General features: G+C 34.7%; 1 protein-coding gene across 4 annotated transcripts; it reads left to right on the top strand.

The window, feature by feature from the left end:
• The first annotated feature begins 9,396 nt into the window (after window positions 1-9,396).
• On the top strand, window positions 9,397-15,593 carry LOC139501315 (eukaryotic translation initiation factor 5A-1-like). 4 transcript variants are annotated; one of them, XM_071290347.1, is made up of 5 exons: window positions 9,397-9,522; window positions 10,816-10,996; window positions 11,301-11,405; window positions 13,218-13,349; window positions 14,532-15,593. In XM_071290347.1, exons 2-5 carry the CDS (start codon window positions 10,823-10,825, stop codon window positions 14,592-14,594), a joined length of 474 nt encoding a protein of 157 aa, XP_071146448.1. In that variant the 5' UTR covers window positions 9,397-9,522; window positions 10,816-10,822; the 3' UTR covers window positions 14,595-15,593. The 4 variants fall into 4 exon arrangements, with proteins under 4 accessions (XP_071146448.1, XP_071146451.1, XP_071146449.1 ...); XM_071290350.1 differs by lacking the exon at window positions 9,397-9,522 and adding an exon at window positions 9,677-9,744; XM_071290348.1 differs by lacking the exon at window positions 9,397-9,522 and adding an exon at window positions 9,679-9,765.
• Window positions 15,594-17,360: the final 1,767 nt, after the last annotated feature.

Raw genomic sequence — 17,360 nt, 5'->3', positions numbered from 1 at the left:
TACCCGTTCCAGCGCTCGGTAAATAACCTGTTACCTATTCGTTACTTATTCGCTTTTAATGCGCGGGGTATACGGTGCACCTTGAAATAAATCGGTTTTTAATTGTGTTCAGGTCTCTGGTGGTAAGAATGTGTTCTTAGAGATGAAATTACCCTATTAGCGCGCATGTATCCGTTCCAGCGCTCGGTTAATACCCTGTTACCTATTCGTTACCTATTCACTTATAATACGTTTGTTGTACGTTGCACCTTTTAGAAAAGGATTTTTAATTCAGTTCATATCTCTGGTGGTAATAATGTGTTCTTTTAGATGAAATACCACTATTAGCGCGTATGTACTCGTTCCAGCGCTCAGTTAATACCCTGCTACTTATTCGTTCCTTATTTGCTTTTAATGCTCGAGGTATACGTTGCACCTTGAAATAAATCGTTTTTTTAATTGTGTTCATGTCCCTGGTGGTAACAATGTGTTCTTAGAGATGAAATGACCCTATTAGAGCGCATGAACCCGTTCTAGCGCTCGCTTAATACCCTGTTACCTATTCGTTACCTATTCACTTATAATACGTTTGTTGTATGTTGCACCTTTTAGAAAAGGATTTTTAATTGTCTCCATGTCTTTTGTGGTAACAATGTGTTCTTAGAGATGAAATTACCCTATTAGCGCGCATGTACCCGTTCAAGCGCTCGGTTAATACCCTGTTACCTATTCGTTACCTATTCACTTATAATACGTTTGTTGTACGTTGCACCTTTCAAAAAAGGATTTTCTATGGTGTCCGTGTCTCTGGTGGTAACAATGTGTTCTTAGAGATGAAATGACCCTATAAGCGCATGTACCCGTTCCAGCGCTCGATAAATACCCTGTTACCTATTCGTTACCTATTCACTTATAATACGTTTGTTATACGTTGCACCTTTTAGAAAAGGATTTTTAATTCAGTTCATATCTCTGGTGGTAATAATGTGTTCTTTTAGATGAAATACCCCTATTAGCGCGTATGTACTCGTTCCAGCGCTCAGTTAATACCCTGCTACTTATTCGTTCCTTATTTGCTTTTAATGCACGAGGTATACGTTGCACCTTGAAATAAATCGTTTTTTTAATTGTGTTCAGGTTTCTGGTGGTAACAATGTGTTCTTAGAGATGAAATGACCCTATTAGAGCGCATGAACCCGTTCCAGCGCTCGTTTAATACCCTGTTACCTATTCGTTACCTATTCACTTATGATACGTTTGTTGTATGTTGCACCTTTTAGAAAAGGATTTTTAATTGTCTCCATGTCTTTTGTGGTAACAATGTGTTCTAAGAGATGAAATTACCCTATTAGCGCGCATGTAACGGTTCCAGCGCTCGGTAAATACCCTGTTACCTATTCGTTACCTATTCACTTATAATACGTTTGTTGTACGTTGCACCTTTCAGAAAAGGATTTTCAATGGTGTCCGTGTCTCTGGTGGTAACAATGTGTTCTTAGAGATGAAATGACGCTATTAGCGCGCATGTACCCGTTCCAGCGCTCGATAAATACCATGTTACCTATTCGTTACCTATTCACTTATAATACGTTTGTTGTACGTTGCACCTTTTAGAAAAGGATTTTTAATTCAGTTCATATCTCTGGTGGTATTAATGTGTTCTTTTAGATGAAATACCCCTATAAGCGCGTATGTACCCGTTCCACCGCTCAGTTAATACCCTGCTTCTTATTCGTTCCTTATTTGCTTTTAATGCACGAGGTATACGTTGCACCTTGAAATAAATCGTTTTTTAATTGTGTTCATGTCTCTGGTGGAACGGGTAAATGAGCTCTAATAGGGTAATTTCATCTCTAAGAACACATTGTTACCACCTGAGACATGGACATAATTGAAAATCCTTTTCTAACAGGTGAAACGTATAAAAAAATGTATTATATGCGAATAGGTAACGAATAGGTAACAGGTTATTTACCGAGCACTGGAACGGGTACATGCGCTCTAATGGGGTCATTTCATCTCTAAGAACACATTGTTACCACCTGAGACATGGACATAATTGAAAATCCTTTTCTAACAGGTGAAACGTATAAAAAAATGTATTATAAGCGAATAGGTAACGAATAGGTAACGAATAGGTAACAGGGTATTAACCGAGCGCTGGAACGGGTACATGCGCGCTAATAGGGTCATTTCATCTCTAAGAACACATTGTTACCACCAGACATGAACACAATTAAAAAACAATTTATTTCAAGGTGCACCGTATACCCCGCGCATTAAATGCGAATAGGTAACGAATAGGTAACAGGTTATTTACCGAGCGCTGGAACGGGTACATGCGCTCTAATGGGGTCATTTCATCTCTAAGAACACATTGTTACCACCTGAGACATGAACACAATTAAAACACGATTTATTTCAAGTTGCAGCGTATACCCTGCGCATTAAAAGCGAATAGGTAACGAATAGGTAACGAATGGGTAACAGGGTATTAACCGAGCGCTGGAACGGGTACATGCGCGCTAATAGGGTCATTTCATCTCTAAGAACACATTCTTACCACCAGAGACCTGAACACAATTAAAAAACGATTTATTTCAAGGTGCACCGTATACCCCGCTCATTAAAAGCGAATAGGTAACGAATAGGTTATTTACCGAGCGCTGGAACCGGTACATGCGCTCTAATGGGGTCATTTCATCTCTAAGAACACATTGTTACCACCAGACATGAACACAATTAAAACATGATTTATTTCAAGTTGCAGCGTATACCCCGCGCATTAAAAGCGAATAGGTAACGAATAGGTAACAGGTTATTTACCGAGCGCAGGAACGGGTACATGCGCTCTAATGGGGTCATTTCATCTCTAAGAACACATTGTTACCGTCTGAGACCTAGACATAATTGAAAATCCTTTTCTAACAGGTGAAACGTATAAAAAAATGTATTATAAGCGAATAGGTAACGAATAGGTAACGAATAGGTAACAGGGTATTAACCGAGCGCTGGAACGGGTACATGCGCGCTAATAGGGTAATTTCATCTCTAAGAACACATTCTTACCACCAGAGACCTAAACACAATTAAAAAACGATTTATTTCAAGGTGCACCGTATACCCCGCGCATTAAAAGCGAATAAGTAACAAATAGGTAACAGGTTATTTACCGAGCGCTGGAACGGGTACATGCGCTCTAATGGGGTCATTTCATCTCTAAGAACACATTGTTACCACCAGACATGAACACAATTAAAACACGATTTATTTCAAGGTGCAGCGTATACCCCGCGCATTAAAAGCGAATAGGTAACAGGTTATTTACCGAGCGCTGGAACGAGTACATGCGCTCTAATGGGGTCATTTCATCTCTAAGAACACATTGTTACCACCTGAGACATGGACATAATTGAAAATCCTTTTCTAACAGGTGAAACGTATAAAAAATGTATTATAAGCGAATAGGTAACGAATAGGTAACGAATAGGTAACAGGGTATTAACCGAGCGCTGGAACGGGTACATGCGCGCTTATAGGGTCATTTCATCTCTAAGAACACATTCTTACCACCAGAGACCTGAACACAATTAAAAAACGATTTATTTCAAGGTGCACCGTATACCCCGCGCATTAAATGCGAATAGGTAACGAATAGGTAACAGGTTATTTACCGAGCGCTGGAACGGGTACATGCGCTCTAATGGGGTCATTTCATCTCTAAGAACACATTGTTACCACCTGAGACATGAACACAATTAAAACACGATTTATTTCAAGTTGCAGCGTATACCCTGCGCATTAAAAGCGAATAGGTAACGAATAGGTAACAAGATTATTTACCGAGCACTGGAACGGGTACATGAGCGCTAATAGGGTAATTTCATCTCTAAGAACACATTGTTACCACCTGAGACATGAACACAATTAAAACACGATTTATTTCAAGTTGCAGCGTATACCCCGCGCATTAAAAGCGAATAGGTAACGAATAGGTAACGAATGGGTAACAGGGTATTAACCGAGCGCTGGAACGGGTACATGCGCGCTAATAGGGTCATTTCATCTCTAAGAACACATTCTTACCACCAGAGACCTGAACACAATTAAAAAACGATTTATTTCAAGGTGCATCGTATACCCCGCTCATTAAAAGCGAATAGGTAACGAATAGGGAACAGGTTATTTACCGAGCGCTGGAACGGGTACATGCGCTCTAATGGGGTCATTTCATCTCTAAGAACACATTGTTACCGTCTGAGACCTGGACATAATTGAAAATCCTTTTCTAACAGGTGAAACGTATAAAAAAATGTATTATAAGCGAATAGGTAACGAATAGGTAACGAATAGGTAACAGGGTATTAACCGAGCGCTGGAACGGGTACATGCGCGCTAATAGGGTAATTCCATCTCTAAGAACACATTCTTACCACCAGAGACCTGAACACAATTAAAAAACGATTTATTTCAAGGTGCACCGTATACCCCGCGCATTAAAAGCGAATAAGTAACGAATAGGTAACAGGTTATTTACCGAGCGCTGGAACGGGTACATGCGCTCTAATGGGGTTATTTCATCTCTAAGAACACATTGTTACCATCAGAGATATGAATTTAATTGAAAATCCTTTTCTAAAAGGTGCAACGTACAACAAACGTACTATAAGTGAATAGGTAACGAATAGGTAACGAATAGGTAACAGGGTATTAACCGATCGCTGGAACGAGTACATATGCGCTTATAGGGGTATTTCATCTATAAGAACACATTATTACCACCAGAGATATGAACACAATTGGAAATCCTTTTCTAAAAGGTGCAACGTACAACAAACTTTTTAAAAGCGAATTAGTAACGAATATTTAACAGGGTATTATCCGACCGCTGGAACGGATACAAATGCACTTATAGAGTTATATCACCTCTAAGAGCCCAAATCTTCCACCAGAGACAACAAAACAATTGAAAATCATGTTTTAAAAGGTGCAACGTTAAGATACACGTATTATAAGCGAATTATAAGCGAGTGATGGAACGAATTAAACAAGGTAATAGCATGCTCCGAAACGATGTACACCCTGCTTTCATGTTTAACTCTACCACATTATGTAAGTATGTGCCTGTCCCTAGACAAGAGCCTGAAATTAAGTAGTTATCGTTTGTTTTTGTGTTACATATTTCCGTTTATTTTTTTGTATATGAAATACGGCCGTCAGTTTTGTTGTTTGAATTGTATGAGGTTGTCATGTCTCGGCCTTTTATAGGTGACTACACGGTTTGGGCTATGCTCATTGTTGAAGGCCGTACAGTGAACTATAGTTGATAATTTCTGTGTCATTTTGGTCTAATGTGGAGTGTTGTCTCATTGGTAATCATACCACATCTTCGTTTTTACGCAAGCGCTAACACGGTGATTTCATCCCGTCGAACCAAGATCCATCTTCAAACATACGGACATAAAGCAGTTAAAAGGTAGAACGTATAAAAAACAAGTAAGGAACAAATGCGTATCGAACATGAAGTAAAAGGATCGGTTGAGCACAAACACATATAAATAGGTCATAAAAAGATCATTTTACCTCAACCAATTCAGAACTATTACCATATGTAAGACTATTAACAACTAGATTTGTAATTGCTAGCAATAACGGAAGGCACCCCTTCCCCCTATTACCAGGTGAGCGACAGCCATTTTGACAATTCCAAAGTCAAAGAGAGCATCTACAGATGTCTAGTAACATTTTTGCAAAGTTTCATTAAGTTTGAACATTTTGAATTTTTGATATTTTTGCTGTTTCCATGGTTACGGCGGCCATTTTGAAAATTCTAACTTCAAAATCCAACTCTGCCTATGCCAGTTACCATTCCTGTAAAGTTTCATCCAGTTTGCGGAAAATTCTTATTTTTGAAATTTTTGACCTTTTTGCATTGTTTCCATGGTAACAAGACCTATTTTGGAAATTCCAACTCCAATGTTGCTCATCATTACTGTGAAGTTTCATGAAGTTTTGAGCATTTTGAGAATTTTGAAAATTTTGGTGTAGTTTCCATGGCAACATAGTAGTTCCAATGATCGCCAAAATCATCCAACACCTGTATATAGTGGGCACCTACATTGTTTTAAAATATGATGATTCTGAGTTGAAGCATATCCAAACAGTTCACCAAAAACCAAAAGCTCATTTTTTTCACAATTGTGCCGTTTCCATGGTAACGGCAGCCATATTAAACTTTTCCATGCCATAATTAAAAGGGGGGAAGGATATTAAAAATCAAATAAGTAACGAATAGGTAACGAATAGGGAATAGGGAATAGGTAACGAATAGGTAACGAATAGGGAATAGGGAATAGGTAACGAATAGGCAACGAATAGGGAATAGGGAATAGGTAACGAATAGGGAATAGGGAATAGGTAACCAACTTGACGCCCATGGCCTTTACTCTGGGCTGAGACTACTATAGTAGTGTGTTGTAGTAGTTTCAGCTCTGCTTCCCCCTTTTTAAAATGGCTGGATCCGCCACTGCTTCACATTGTATTCAAAATGAATTATTGCCGTTCATTATAAATAGATTTCTAATTAACTGGGCATTTAAAAAGTCGGAATGCGAGTACATATGTTCAAACTCTTTTAGATCATTTTTTAGTAGCAATAAACAAAAGAACTATGTCAATTGGACATGCTTTGATACTATTTATGCACTTGAATTTTTACTTGATAACATTTTTGTTCGCTTTGGAGATTCTGTATATCGTCAAGTTATTGGAATTCCAATGGGGACTAACTGTGCACCACTTATTGCGGACCTGTTTTTGTATTGTTATGAGTTACAATTTATGACTAAAATTAGCAAAGACCCATCAAAACAACATTTGATACAAAAATTTAACAATACTTTTAGATATTTGGATGATATATTGGCTCTAAATAATGACGACTTCAGTATGTATACTAAAGAAATTTATCCTGTAGAACTTACTTTAAATAAAGCTAATGATAACAATGACCACTGCCCTTTCCTCGATCTTGATATCTATATCATAAACGGGAAGCTTAATACAAAAATTTATGATAAAAGAGATGATTTTTCATTTCCTATTGTTAATTATCCATTTTTAGATGGTGACGTTCCCTTGTCACCATCTTATGGTGTTTATATATCTCAACTTGTACGATTCGCTCGTGTATGTAACAATGTATTAGATTTTAGCGAGAGAAATTTATGTATTACTGAAAAATTATTACACCAGGGTTTTCGATATCACAAACTGGTCAAAACATTTACTAAATTTTATCACCGGTATAAGGAAATAATTCGTAAATATAACTCAACATGCAGACATCTTATACGTTCAGGTATTTCACATCCAAAATTTTATGGAAATATTCTTTATAAAGCACAAAAATGTCAGTATTCTCCTCAGAAACTAACAAAACCTTTAAATAGACTTTTTAAAAGGGGATATAGTTACGATACTGTTGTCAGGTCATTAAAGATTGCATATTTTGGCTTTAACATTGATTCACTGATAGGGTCTTTGCATCGGAACTAAACACATTTATTTCTAAAAAAAAACAGTTGTTGGCATGACACGGGTTATGTTCTTCTCATATATTTTATGATAGTATGATACTAAACCCCTAACGGGAGGGATTGTACCTGATATTCATATGATGAAGACATAATCTTTCAATCAGTTTAATTGAGGTCTGGAGCTGGCATGTCAGTTAACTGCTAGTAGTCTGTTGTTATTTATGTATTATTGTCATTTTATTTATTTTCTTTTGTTACATCTTTTGACATCAGACTCGGACTTCTCTTGAACTGAATTTTAATGTGCGTATTGTTATTCTTTTACTTTTCTACATTGGCTAGAGGTATAGGGGGAGGGTTGAGATCTCATAAACATGTTTAACCCCGCCGCAATTTTGCGCCTGTCCCAAGTCAGGAGCCTCTGGCCTTTGTTAGTCTTGTATGATTTTAAATTTTAGTTTCTTGTGTATAATTCGGAGTTTAGTATGACGTCCATTATCACTGTACATACTATTATGCATATTTTAGGGGCCAGCTGAAGGACACCTACGGGTGCGGGAATTCTCGCTACATTGAAGACCCATTGGTTGCCTTCGTCTGTTGTTTGCTCTATGGTCGGGTGGTTGTCGCTTTGACATATTCACCATTTCCTTTCTCAATTTTATTCTATCAAAAATAAGGCTCAAACAACTTTTTATATTATTTATATTAACAATAACAACGTACACACATGTTGGCGTATGAACATACAACGTCAGAGTGGGCATGCGCCATAAAAATTGACAACATTGGAAGTAAAAGGAATATTTATAACCAATCAGAAGACAGTAAATACACCAAATTTATTTATTAGAAGCAGAGACGTCTCTGTTAGAAAATAAAACCTATATCAGTTATTAATATTAAAAAGTGACCATTTTTTAATAATTAAAAATATTTATTAATATTAAATATTCGATTTATTATAACATCAAAAAATAATATTTAATATTAGAACATAATTTTAGAAAATAATATTTAATATTAGAACATAATTTTAGAAAATAATATTTAATATTAGAACATAATTTTAGAAAATAATATTTAATATTAATAAATGATTTATGAGTATTAATAAATAGGGAATAAATTCCACAATGACTTGCCATAAAATATCTAACAATGAAATATTTTCCTATGAAAAAAAATCTTACAATTTCGTCTCGAACATTTTTTGGGACGGATGATATTTTATCCGATTAGAATTTTGCTTTACTAATCCGCCTGTAATGATTTACAAAATATTCTGTCAGTCACTTATATCACTTATTAGTCTGAGATTAGTATAATTTTTTTTTCTCCAATTGAATCTTTGAACAGTGACTTGAATATTGTACCAGGGTACAGGATCATATATAACTCGTTGCTTGCTGAAGTCTCAGGCTGAGCTAGTCGAAGTAAGGCATCAAAGAAAAAAAATTATAATAGCCTTTTAAGACGTCATAATTATTTGGACTAAGGCTGAGCCAGAAGACAGTGAAGTAAACTATATTGGAAAAATATTGTATTAAAACTCAAACTTAAAGACGTCTTGCACTGTCGGCCCGGGGTGGGTGTTTTCTTTGTGATGTGATCAGTGGCGGATCCAGATTTTTTCCTAAAAAAAGGGGGGGCGCTGACTGACATAAGGGGGGCCCCGCTTCAGTCATGCTTCCATGATTCCCTATATAAATAATCAATCAAACTTTGTCCGGCCAAGAAAGGGGGTCGGTCCCCCAAGGCCCCCCTGGATCCGCCTATGGTGATAATGTTGTGCTACGTTTCATTATTAAAATCAACAACATAGAAAGTCAGAATACCAACAATCTCGGTGATTTTAATTTTATATAAGACCGTTAACTTTCGCTTTTACGATTTTAGACCGCTTGCATCAATGAACTTTAGTCAAGGGAGAAAACTGTGTGAACTAACGTGGAACGCATGCGTAGCAGGGCCTTTTAATATTTCACCGGAACACAGGCAACACGTGAGTTCGGATGTTTCAGCAAAAGAATATAATTCAACCCTTAAAAAAGTCTATAAAAACAAACACACATGAATATTAAACAAGCTCACAAATCAAATATCTTGAAAAAAAATTGAAAAGTGTAAATTGTACGGTCGAAGTCATTAAATGTGACATGCGGCTGTCGGACCGAGTTTGTCATCCATCTTTGTTTTGTGGAAACCTCGAAACAACACATTAGAAGTATCCAGTTGTGCAATACTTGTATTTTTAACTATCTCTTAATTTGTTCTGGTATTTGAATGTGCAAATTTTCTCTTAAAATTACTTAAAAGAATATGCTCGGTGCCCCAAAGTTAGTCATTTTAAAAGTAGTTCAACTACTCAAAACGTTCCCCCTTTTTTTTTTACTTATAAAATAATAATTACTACCTTAGGAAATGTCTCAATCCCGACTCAAAATGTTATAGAGTTGGTTGTCAACTTCAGTGTTCCAATATTTGGTTATACAATGTAGTTTTGTGTAACCATGATGCTAAAACGTTGAGATGCTCTTTCACATTTGGCCCCGTTCTCTCCGAGTACTTCAGCTTCCTCCACCATAATAACAGACTTCCCGGTGTCATACACGCTCCCTTGGGCGGTGTTGGGTGGGGATTGTTCTGGTGGTGGGATAATATTGTAAAGGACACATCTCCATTAATCCTTAGGGAGTGTACATGGATCCGCTGTACCCTTGCAGTCAATCAAGGGGTGCGTCTTAATTGGCGGAATCTCAGTACATACATACATACATGGCACTAATCCAAATAATTATGACGTCTGGCAAATCTATTTTAATTTTTTTCTGGGACACCTTCCTATGATGTCAGAAGGCTGAGGCCAATTATTACGTCTGGAGTTTGAGAGCAAGTTTTGAAGGCAACTTTGAGACCTAATTTTGAATTGAATTTTTTATCGCCAGTGAGAAATTTTTACGTAGTTTCAAGTCCTACCTTTTTTGTGCTTATTGTAAAATATTTCCAGAATATCCAAAACGAGATAAAATATGATAAGATTCCATTATATTATTTTCTTTCAAAATAATTTCCCTTAAATATCAAAGAAACATTGGTGAATATAAAATATTAAAACTGGTAAAATTTTACAAACCTGAATTTCCCGATAATGCAGAAATTCTGGTCCATTAAATTTTACCGATTTTAATATATTAATGACATTACTAGGCATCAGAAATTATTCTGAAACTTTTGAAATTATATAACACATAATAAGTGAAGAAAATGTATATAAAAAGATGTGTTTTTGTTTCAGGTTCACAATGGCAGATGCAGATGTAGATGATGATTTTACCACAGGTGATGCTGGGTCTTCTGAAACATACCCACAACAGTGTTCTGCTCTAAGGAAAAATGGACATGTTTGTATTAAAAACCGTCCATGCAAAATTGTGGAAATGTCAACTTCCAAGACAGGAAAACACGGTCATGCTAAGGTACATATCTCGCATGTGCAAATGTATATAATTTAAAAAATTGGCTGATACTTTTATCATGTTTACATTAATGACTTCATAAGACATTCTGTTATACTTATCTTTTACTTTGCCATCACTTTATAAACTGCTTCAGGACACTTAACTTTTACAGTTGTACATTTGCATGTATTTGTGTAAACGCATGTTATAAACAATTGTAAAGTCTACCTACTTACAAGTTGTTGTTAGATCTTGATGGTAATAGACTAACAATGACATTTTTTGCAGAGAAAATTATATTAATTTGGTTAATTGTTTTCAGGTTCATATGGTTGGAATAGATATTTTCACTGGTAAAAAATATGAAGATATATGTCCATCTACACACAACATGAATGTTCCTAATGTTATCAGAAAAGATTTTACGGTAATATATTTCTTAAAGATGGTTGCAACTTAAAATTTTTCGGATTGCAGACCATTTTAATCTAGCTTAGAAGTTATAACCATATACATGCAGCAATTTAAACAAAATTTGATATCTCGAGTCAGTTGTGGGTATTACCAATGTTATTTCAACTGATTGGGCGGAGCGTATGTTTTAATTTGCATTAGGACAGTCTATTTGAAGATGTGTGTGATAAGGATGATTGCCGTTATTATTGTTGATTTCTAATCATCCTTTTGACGTAACTCTGTGCTTATGCATCCCATCATACTTTGAACGACAAAATGATTTTATGATGTGACTCTGTACCTATGTATCTTGTCATACTTTGAATGACAAAATTATTTTATGATGTGAATCTGTACCTATGTATCTTGTCATACTTTGAATGACAAAATTTTTTTATTCATTAATATTACTTTTACTGTTAACCAACTTTTTTTGTGATATACATTTTACGTGACTCTGTACTTATGTATCACGTCATACTTTAAACCACACTATTATTTTATATTTATTATTATTACTTTAACTGCTAAGTCAGTGTTTGTTATATCTATTTTGCGTGACTGTATTTATGCATCCCGTCATACTTTAAACGACAAAATTATTTCATGTCTACCTGTGCGAATTTCAAACGCGCAATTTTACACCAGTACCCATACCCTCCTTCCTTGATGGGTGCATTTTACATAGACAAATATAATGGTATAATATAATCAAAATGAGGATGTTAATTTGATGTATGCCTTTTTGTGCTTCTTCGTTACATTTGTTGTTTTTATAGTGATTAAGATGATAACACAATGTTGACTGCTGTACCCCTATTTTTGACATTTTTACCTATTATGTCTGTTTGTTTTGTTCACGCATCGGTGACTATATAATGGAATTTGATGCGACTGTCATACAAGTTTGAGGTTTAGCTAGCTATAAAACCAGGTTCAATCCACCATTTTCTACATTTGAAAATGCCTGTACCAAGTCAGGAATATGACAGTTCTTGTCCATTCATTTTTGATGCGTTTTGTTATTTGATTTTGCCATGTGATTATGGACTTTCCGAATTGATTTTCCTCTGAGTTCAGTATTTTTGTGATTTTACTTTTCACCTATCAGTGTCATCAAAGGAATTTACAAAAGAATGACTGGACACTTCATTGATGAGTTTATATTCTAAAACGCCCATCTATAGATGGACTGGTTTATTATGAGCGAACCGGTTAAACCCCGCCCAGTCAAGTGAAATAAATTGAGTAATAATACTATTGGATACAAGTTTATGTACTGGTACATTCGGTACATTTAAATAATAATGGGGGTACAGTTGTCTCCCGATGTCCAGATAGTTTTAACTTTAGAAAATAAAAGAAAATCTTGAGGGTAGCAACTATAAATTAGGGTATGTAACAAGTATTTTAATTCAGCCTTATTTGCTGTCATCTGTGGCAATCCTTACTCTCTAATTGAATTGTATCTTACAGACAGAGCAAGTTTTACCACTTCTGTGGATTCATTATTATACACATGGGATATAGTTCAAATTTCATTTTGAAAAATACAAATTTTCTTTAGACATGTGTGGAGACTTCCTTCAAAACCACAAAATGAAATATTCACGAAAAAAACAAATTTTCTCAGTTGAATCATTTGTAGCAAAAAACAAAAATGAAAGAAGCCTTATTATCGGCAATTGATGTTGAAATTTTAATTCCATATGACTTGGTCTGTATACGTAGTGCACTTCATTATTTTAAAATATCTAAGTAAATGAATTTTCTTTTATTTTAGCTACTTGACATTAACGATGGTTTTCTATCTCTTATGGATGACAATGGTGAAACCCGTGAGGATGTAAAAGTACCAGAAAATGATTTAGGAAAAGAAATTAAAGATAGATTTGAAAAGGATGAGCAACTTCTAGTAAGTGAAAAATATTTTAAATAAGTTTATAAATTTGTCTTTTTAGTGACAATGTATATTCAATATACTATATTGATCAATCAAATGGTCTTATCACATAGGTGATTATCCAAGAGTCATTTCTCTCTAGTAAACCAGGTTTCCACTGGCATCACTATTTCCCACACTGCTACTATCATTTCAAATTGTTTGCCAGGACCTATTTTGTACAAATTCATGTCTAAATAAGTGGATGTATGCAATATAAGGTCACTGTCAACTATCAACATTGAGAAAACCATATTGCTGTCAACCATAGATAGTGTTTTATCTAGAGCTTAATATGGGCATCATATTTTTTGTTAACAAAGAAATAACAAAAGGACACTTTGTGCATCGACAATACCAAATAAGGCTCATAAATATTAAGTTTTACTCATTGAAAAAGATAATGATACATAAATTTTACAAGTTAAGCTGGTTCATAATATTATGATATGAGTATGATATTCCCAGAGTTGAGCAACTTTGATAAATAAATTAAAACAATGCATCTACATGGAATTATACACATTAATCAAGTTGATCTAACCGAAAGTATGTTAGTGCGTGTTGAATGCAAACTTTTTCAATATTCTTCCGTCAGCTGTGTCATTTGTGCATCTGTAGTCATTAATCATAATGTAAGAACTGAGATATGGAGATTTCATTTCTCCATGCAAAATTGCTTAAGATAAAAACGCTTATTAAAGGCATGGTTTGACAAAGTGTGAAGCAATTCAAACTTGAATACCGAAGACCTTATGTATGCTCAAAGCAAAAATGATAGAAAACAACCAACATGTACCGCTGAATTTCTGACTTCAGAAAGCTCACAAAGAATGCTGTGGGATTAAACATAGTTGTGAGAGCTTGACCCTTTAATGGGTTTTACTGTTAATGCAGTGAACATGTAGAATGGAACACAATATTAACACTGTATTTATAGAACAATACAGTGTACATGTAGAATGGAACACAATATTAACACTGTATTTATAGAACAATACAATCTAAACATTATTTGATAACCCTGCATACCATCTGGTATCCACTTAAGGGAAACAATACCACCACAAAACAGGTGTTGGTTCAGCAGTTCTTTATTTGTATTATAGAAACACAATCTTAACAAATATTTTCATTTTGTTCTTTATTTTTCAGATTACAGTTATTAAAGCTATGGGAGAAGAACTAGCTATTGCTATTAAAACTCAGACAAAGTAGTGCACAGATAACCTTAAGACATATAAAGGCTTGATATTTTGATGTGACAACAAACATTATTTAAACCTTATGACATATGTCCTGATTTGTTACCCAGATTCCTGAAATATCAAGCCTTTAAACATTTATAGTGCTATTAAAAATGCAAAAAACAACTTTTATTTGAATTCTACTGCTTTGCTCAAAAGCAATGTACTTCTATTTCACATAATTTGCTGAAGAGCATTTTCCTTCACTTTTTTGTACAAACAATTTCAAGGGGGAAATGAACTTGTGATCTTTTGACTTATATTTTATGAATATTAATTTATCCATATAGATAACTGTCAGAACAAATTGTGTGAAGTATTTGAAGAACTTGTTTTATATTGACAGCATGGAAAAATTTGGTGCAGGGACTGGATGGGTGGGTGCTGATATTAAAAAAAAAAGAAGGAAGAAAAACTATTTAAAGAAATATTTAGATTGATTTATAGACCTAAATTTCCATTTTTATTATTAATTTAGCTGGTGTGTATTACTGGCAATATAATCCTAATTTTTTCTGAAATTATGTGATGAAGAAATCTGTAATTTCATTCAATTAATTTGAATGATAGACCTGCTAGATCATGTACCAGACATTTATGATCAATGACATTATAATGATTAAAGCAAAGCTTAAAAACTAGTGCATGTATATTTGCAATGTTTTAAGCGAAAGACAAGTTGTGAAAATCTACAACAATCTGCATTAAACAACTTTAACAAGATTTAAAGATAGGTAGAGAGAGAAGCATCTGAAAATATGCCTGTGTCAGCATTCTGACCAATTCAGAATGAGAACGGGTATTTTAACAAGAAGTGCGTTAACAGATCTATAGGGAGAGGAATATGTGGCAGGGATATGTATCTAATAAAATTGTAGAATTTCAGCACTAAATTTTATTTAATAAAAGTTTCTATGGTTGTTGATTAATCTTGATCTTTAAAAAAAAGTAAAGCTGTTCAAACTTTTAATCTGGCTTTCATTGTTATTATTTAATTTGTTATACCCCACGCAACGAAGTTGCGGAGGGTATAATGTTTTTGACCCGTCCGTCCGTCAGTCCGTCCGTCCGTCAGTCCGTCCGTCCGTCCGTCAGTCCGTCAGTCCTGTTTCTTGTCATCGCAACTCCTCTCAAACCACACAACAGAATTTCACGAAACCTTTTCAGATAATAAGGACATACTATGTAGTTGTGCATATCGACGGGAAATTGCGATTCAATTTTTTTTCTAGGAGTTACGCCCCTTTGAACTTATTTACTTTAATGTACTACTGCAACAGTTTGTCATCGCAACTCCTTTCAAACCACACAACAGAATTTCACGAAACCTTTTCAGATAATAAGGACATACTATGTAGTTGTGCATATCGACGGGAAATTGCAATTCAATTTTTTTTCTAGGAGTTACGCCCCTTTGAACTTATTTACTTTAATGTACTACTGCAACAGTTTGTCATCGCAACTCCTCTCAAACCACACAACAGAATTTCACAAAACCTTTTCAGGTAATAAGGACATACTATGTAGTTGTGCATATCGACGGGAAATTGCGATTCAATTTTTTTTCTAGGAGTTACGCCCCTTTGAACTTATTTACTTAATGTACTACTGCAACAGTTTGTCATCGCAACTCCTCTCAAACCACACAACAGAATTTCACGAAATCTTTTTATATGAAAAGGACATATTATGTAGTTGTGCATATCGACGGGAAATTACGATTCAATTTTATTTCTAGGAGTTACGCCCCTTTGAACTTATTTGCTTCAATGTATTACTGCAACAGTTTGTCATCGCAACTCCTCTGAAACTACACAACAGAATTTCATGAAACCTTTTCAGATAATAAGGACATACTATGTAGTTGTGCATATCGACGGGAAATTACGATTCAATTTTATTTCTAGGAGTTACGCCCCTTTGAACTTATTTGCTTCAATGTACTTCTGCAACAGTTTGTCATCTCAACTCCTCTGAAAACACACAACAGAATTTCATGAAATTTTGTAGATAATAAGGACATACTATGTAGATGTGTATATTGACAGGAAATTATTATTCAATATTTTTTCTTATACTTATTTAATTTCTCCAATGACAATGTGGGGACGTGGGGTATGTGAGCGTGCTCACTAAGGTTCTTTAATTGAACCTTTTTTTATGAGATAAATTGTTGGATTGAATCTATGAATGCTACTGAGGAAAAAGATGAAAAATTGCTAGTTTACAAAATTTGATATGAAGGATTTCTGGATTGTTTGATATTCTGGTAACCAAAAAAGTACCAATTAATATGAGAAATTAGTTTGAAATGTTGAAGGGCTGTTCAAACACTGATTTTGGTAAGGGAGATAGGAAGCACTCAAATTGAGTTGGTATTTGAAATAATGCAGAGTTGTAAATAACAAAATAAATAGTTTGGGTCAGAAAAAATGCTGCTCACATGTTTAATTAAGACGGAAAAAAACAACACAAATATTACAGTATTGTGTAACCATTAATTTTCTTCAAATACAAAATAGGATTGTTCATTAATACTTGAAAGAAAAGACATGGGACTGTTCCAAAATGAAACCGATAACTAGTTTTAGATTATCCCATAAAAATACATATGACTTATTATCACAAAGATCAAAGGAAAATAAAGACCATCCATATTTAAGTAATTTCATTGCCTACAAAATTATCACCTAAATAATAATCAATAGTATGTGCAGACTGTATTTAAAGCTATGGG

This window comes from Mytilus edulis, chromosome 13 (assembly GCF_963676685.1).
Source record: "Mytilus edulis chromosome 13, xbMytEdul2.2, whole genome shotgun sequence".
Taxonomy (NCBI): Eukaryota; Metazoa; Mollusca; class Bivalvia; order Mytilida; family Mytilidae; genus Mytilus; species Mytilus edulis.
The sequence above is the reverse complement of the archived record's forward strand: the minus strand, read 5'-3'. Positions and strand labels throughout refer to the sequence as shown.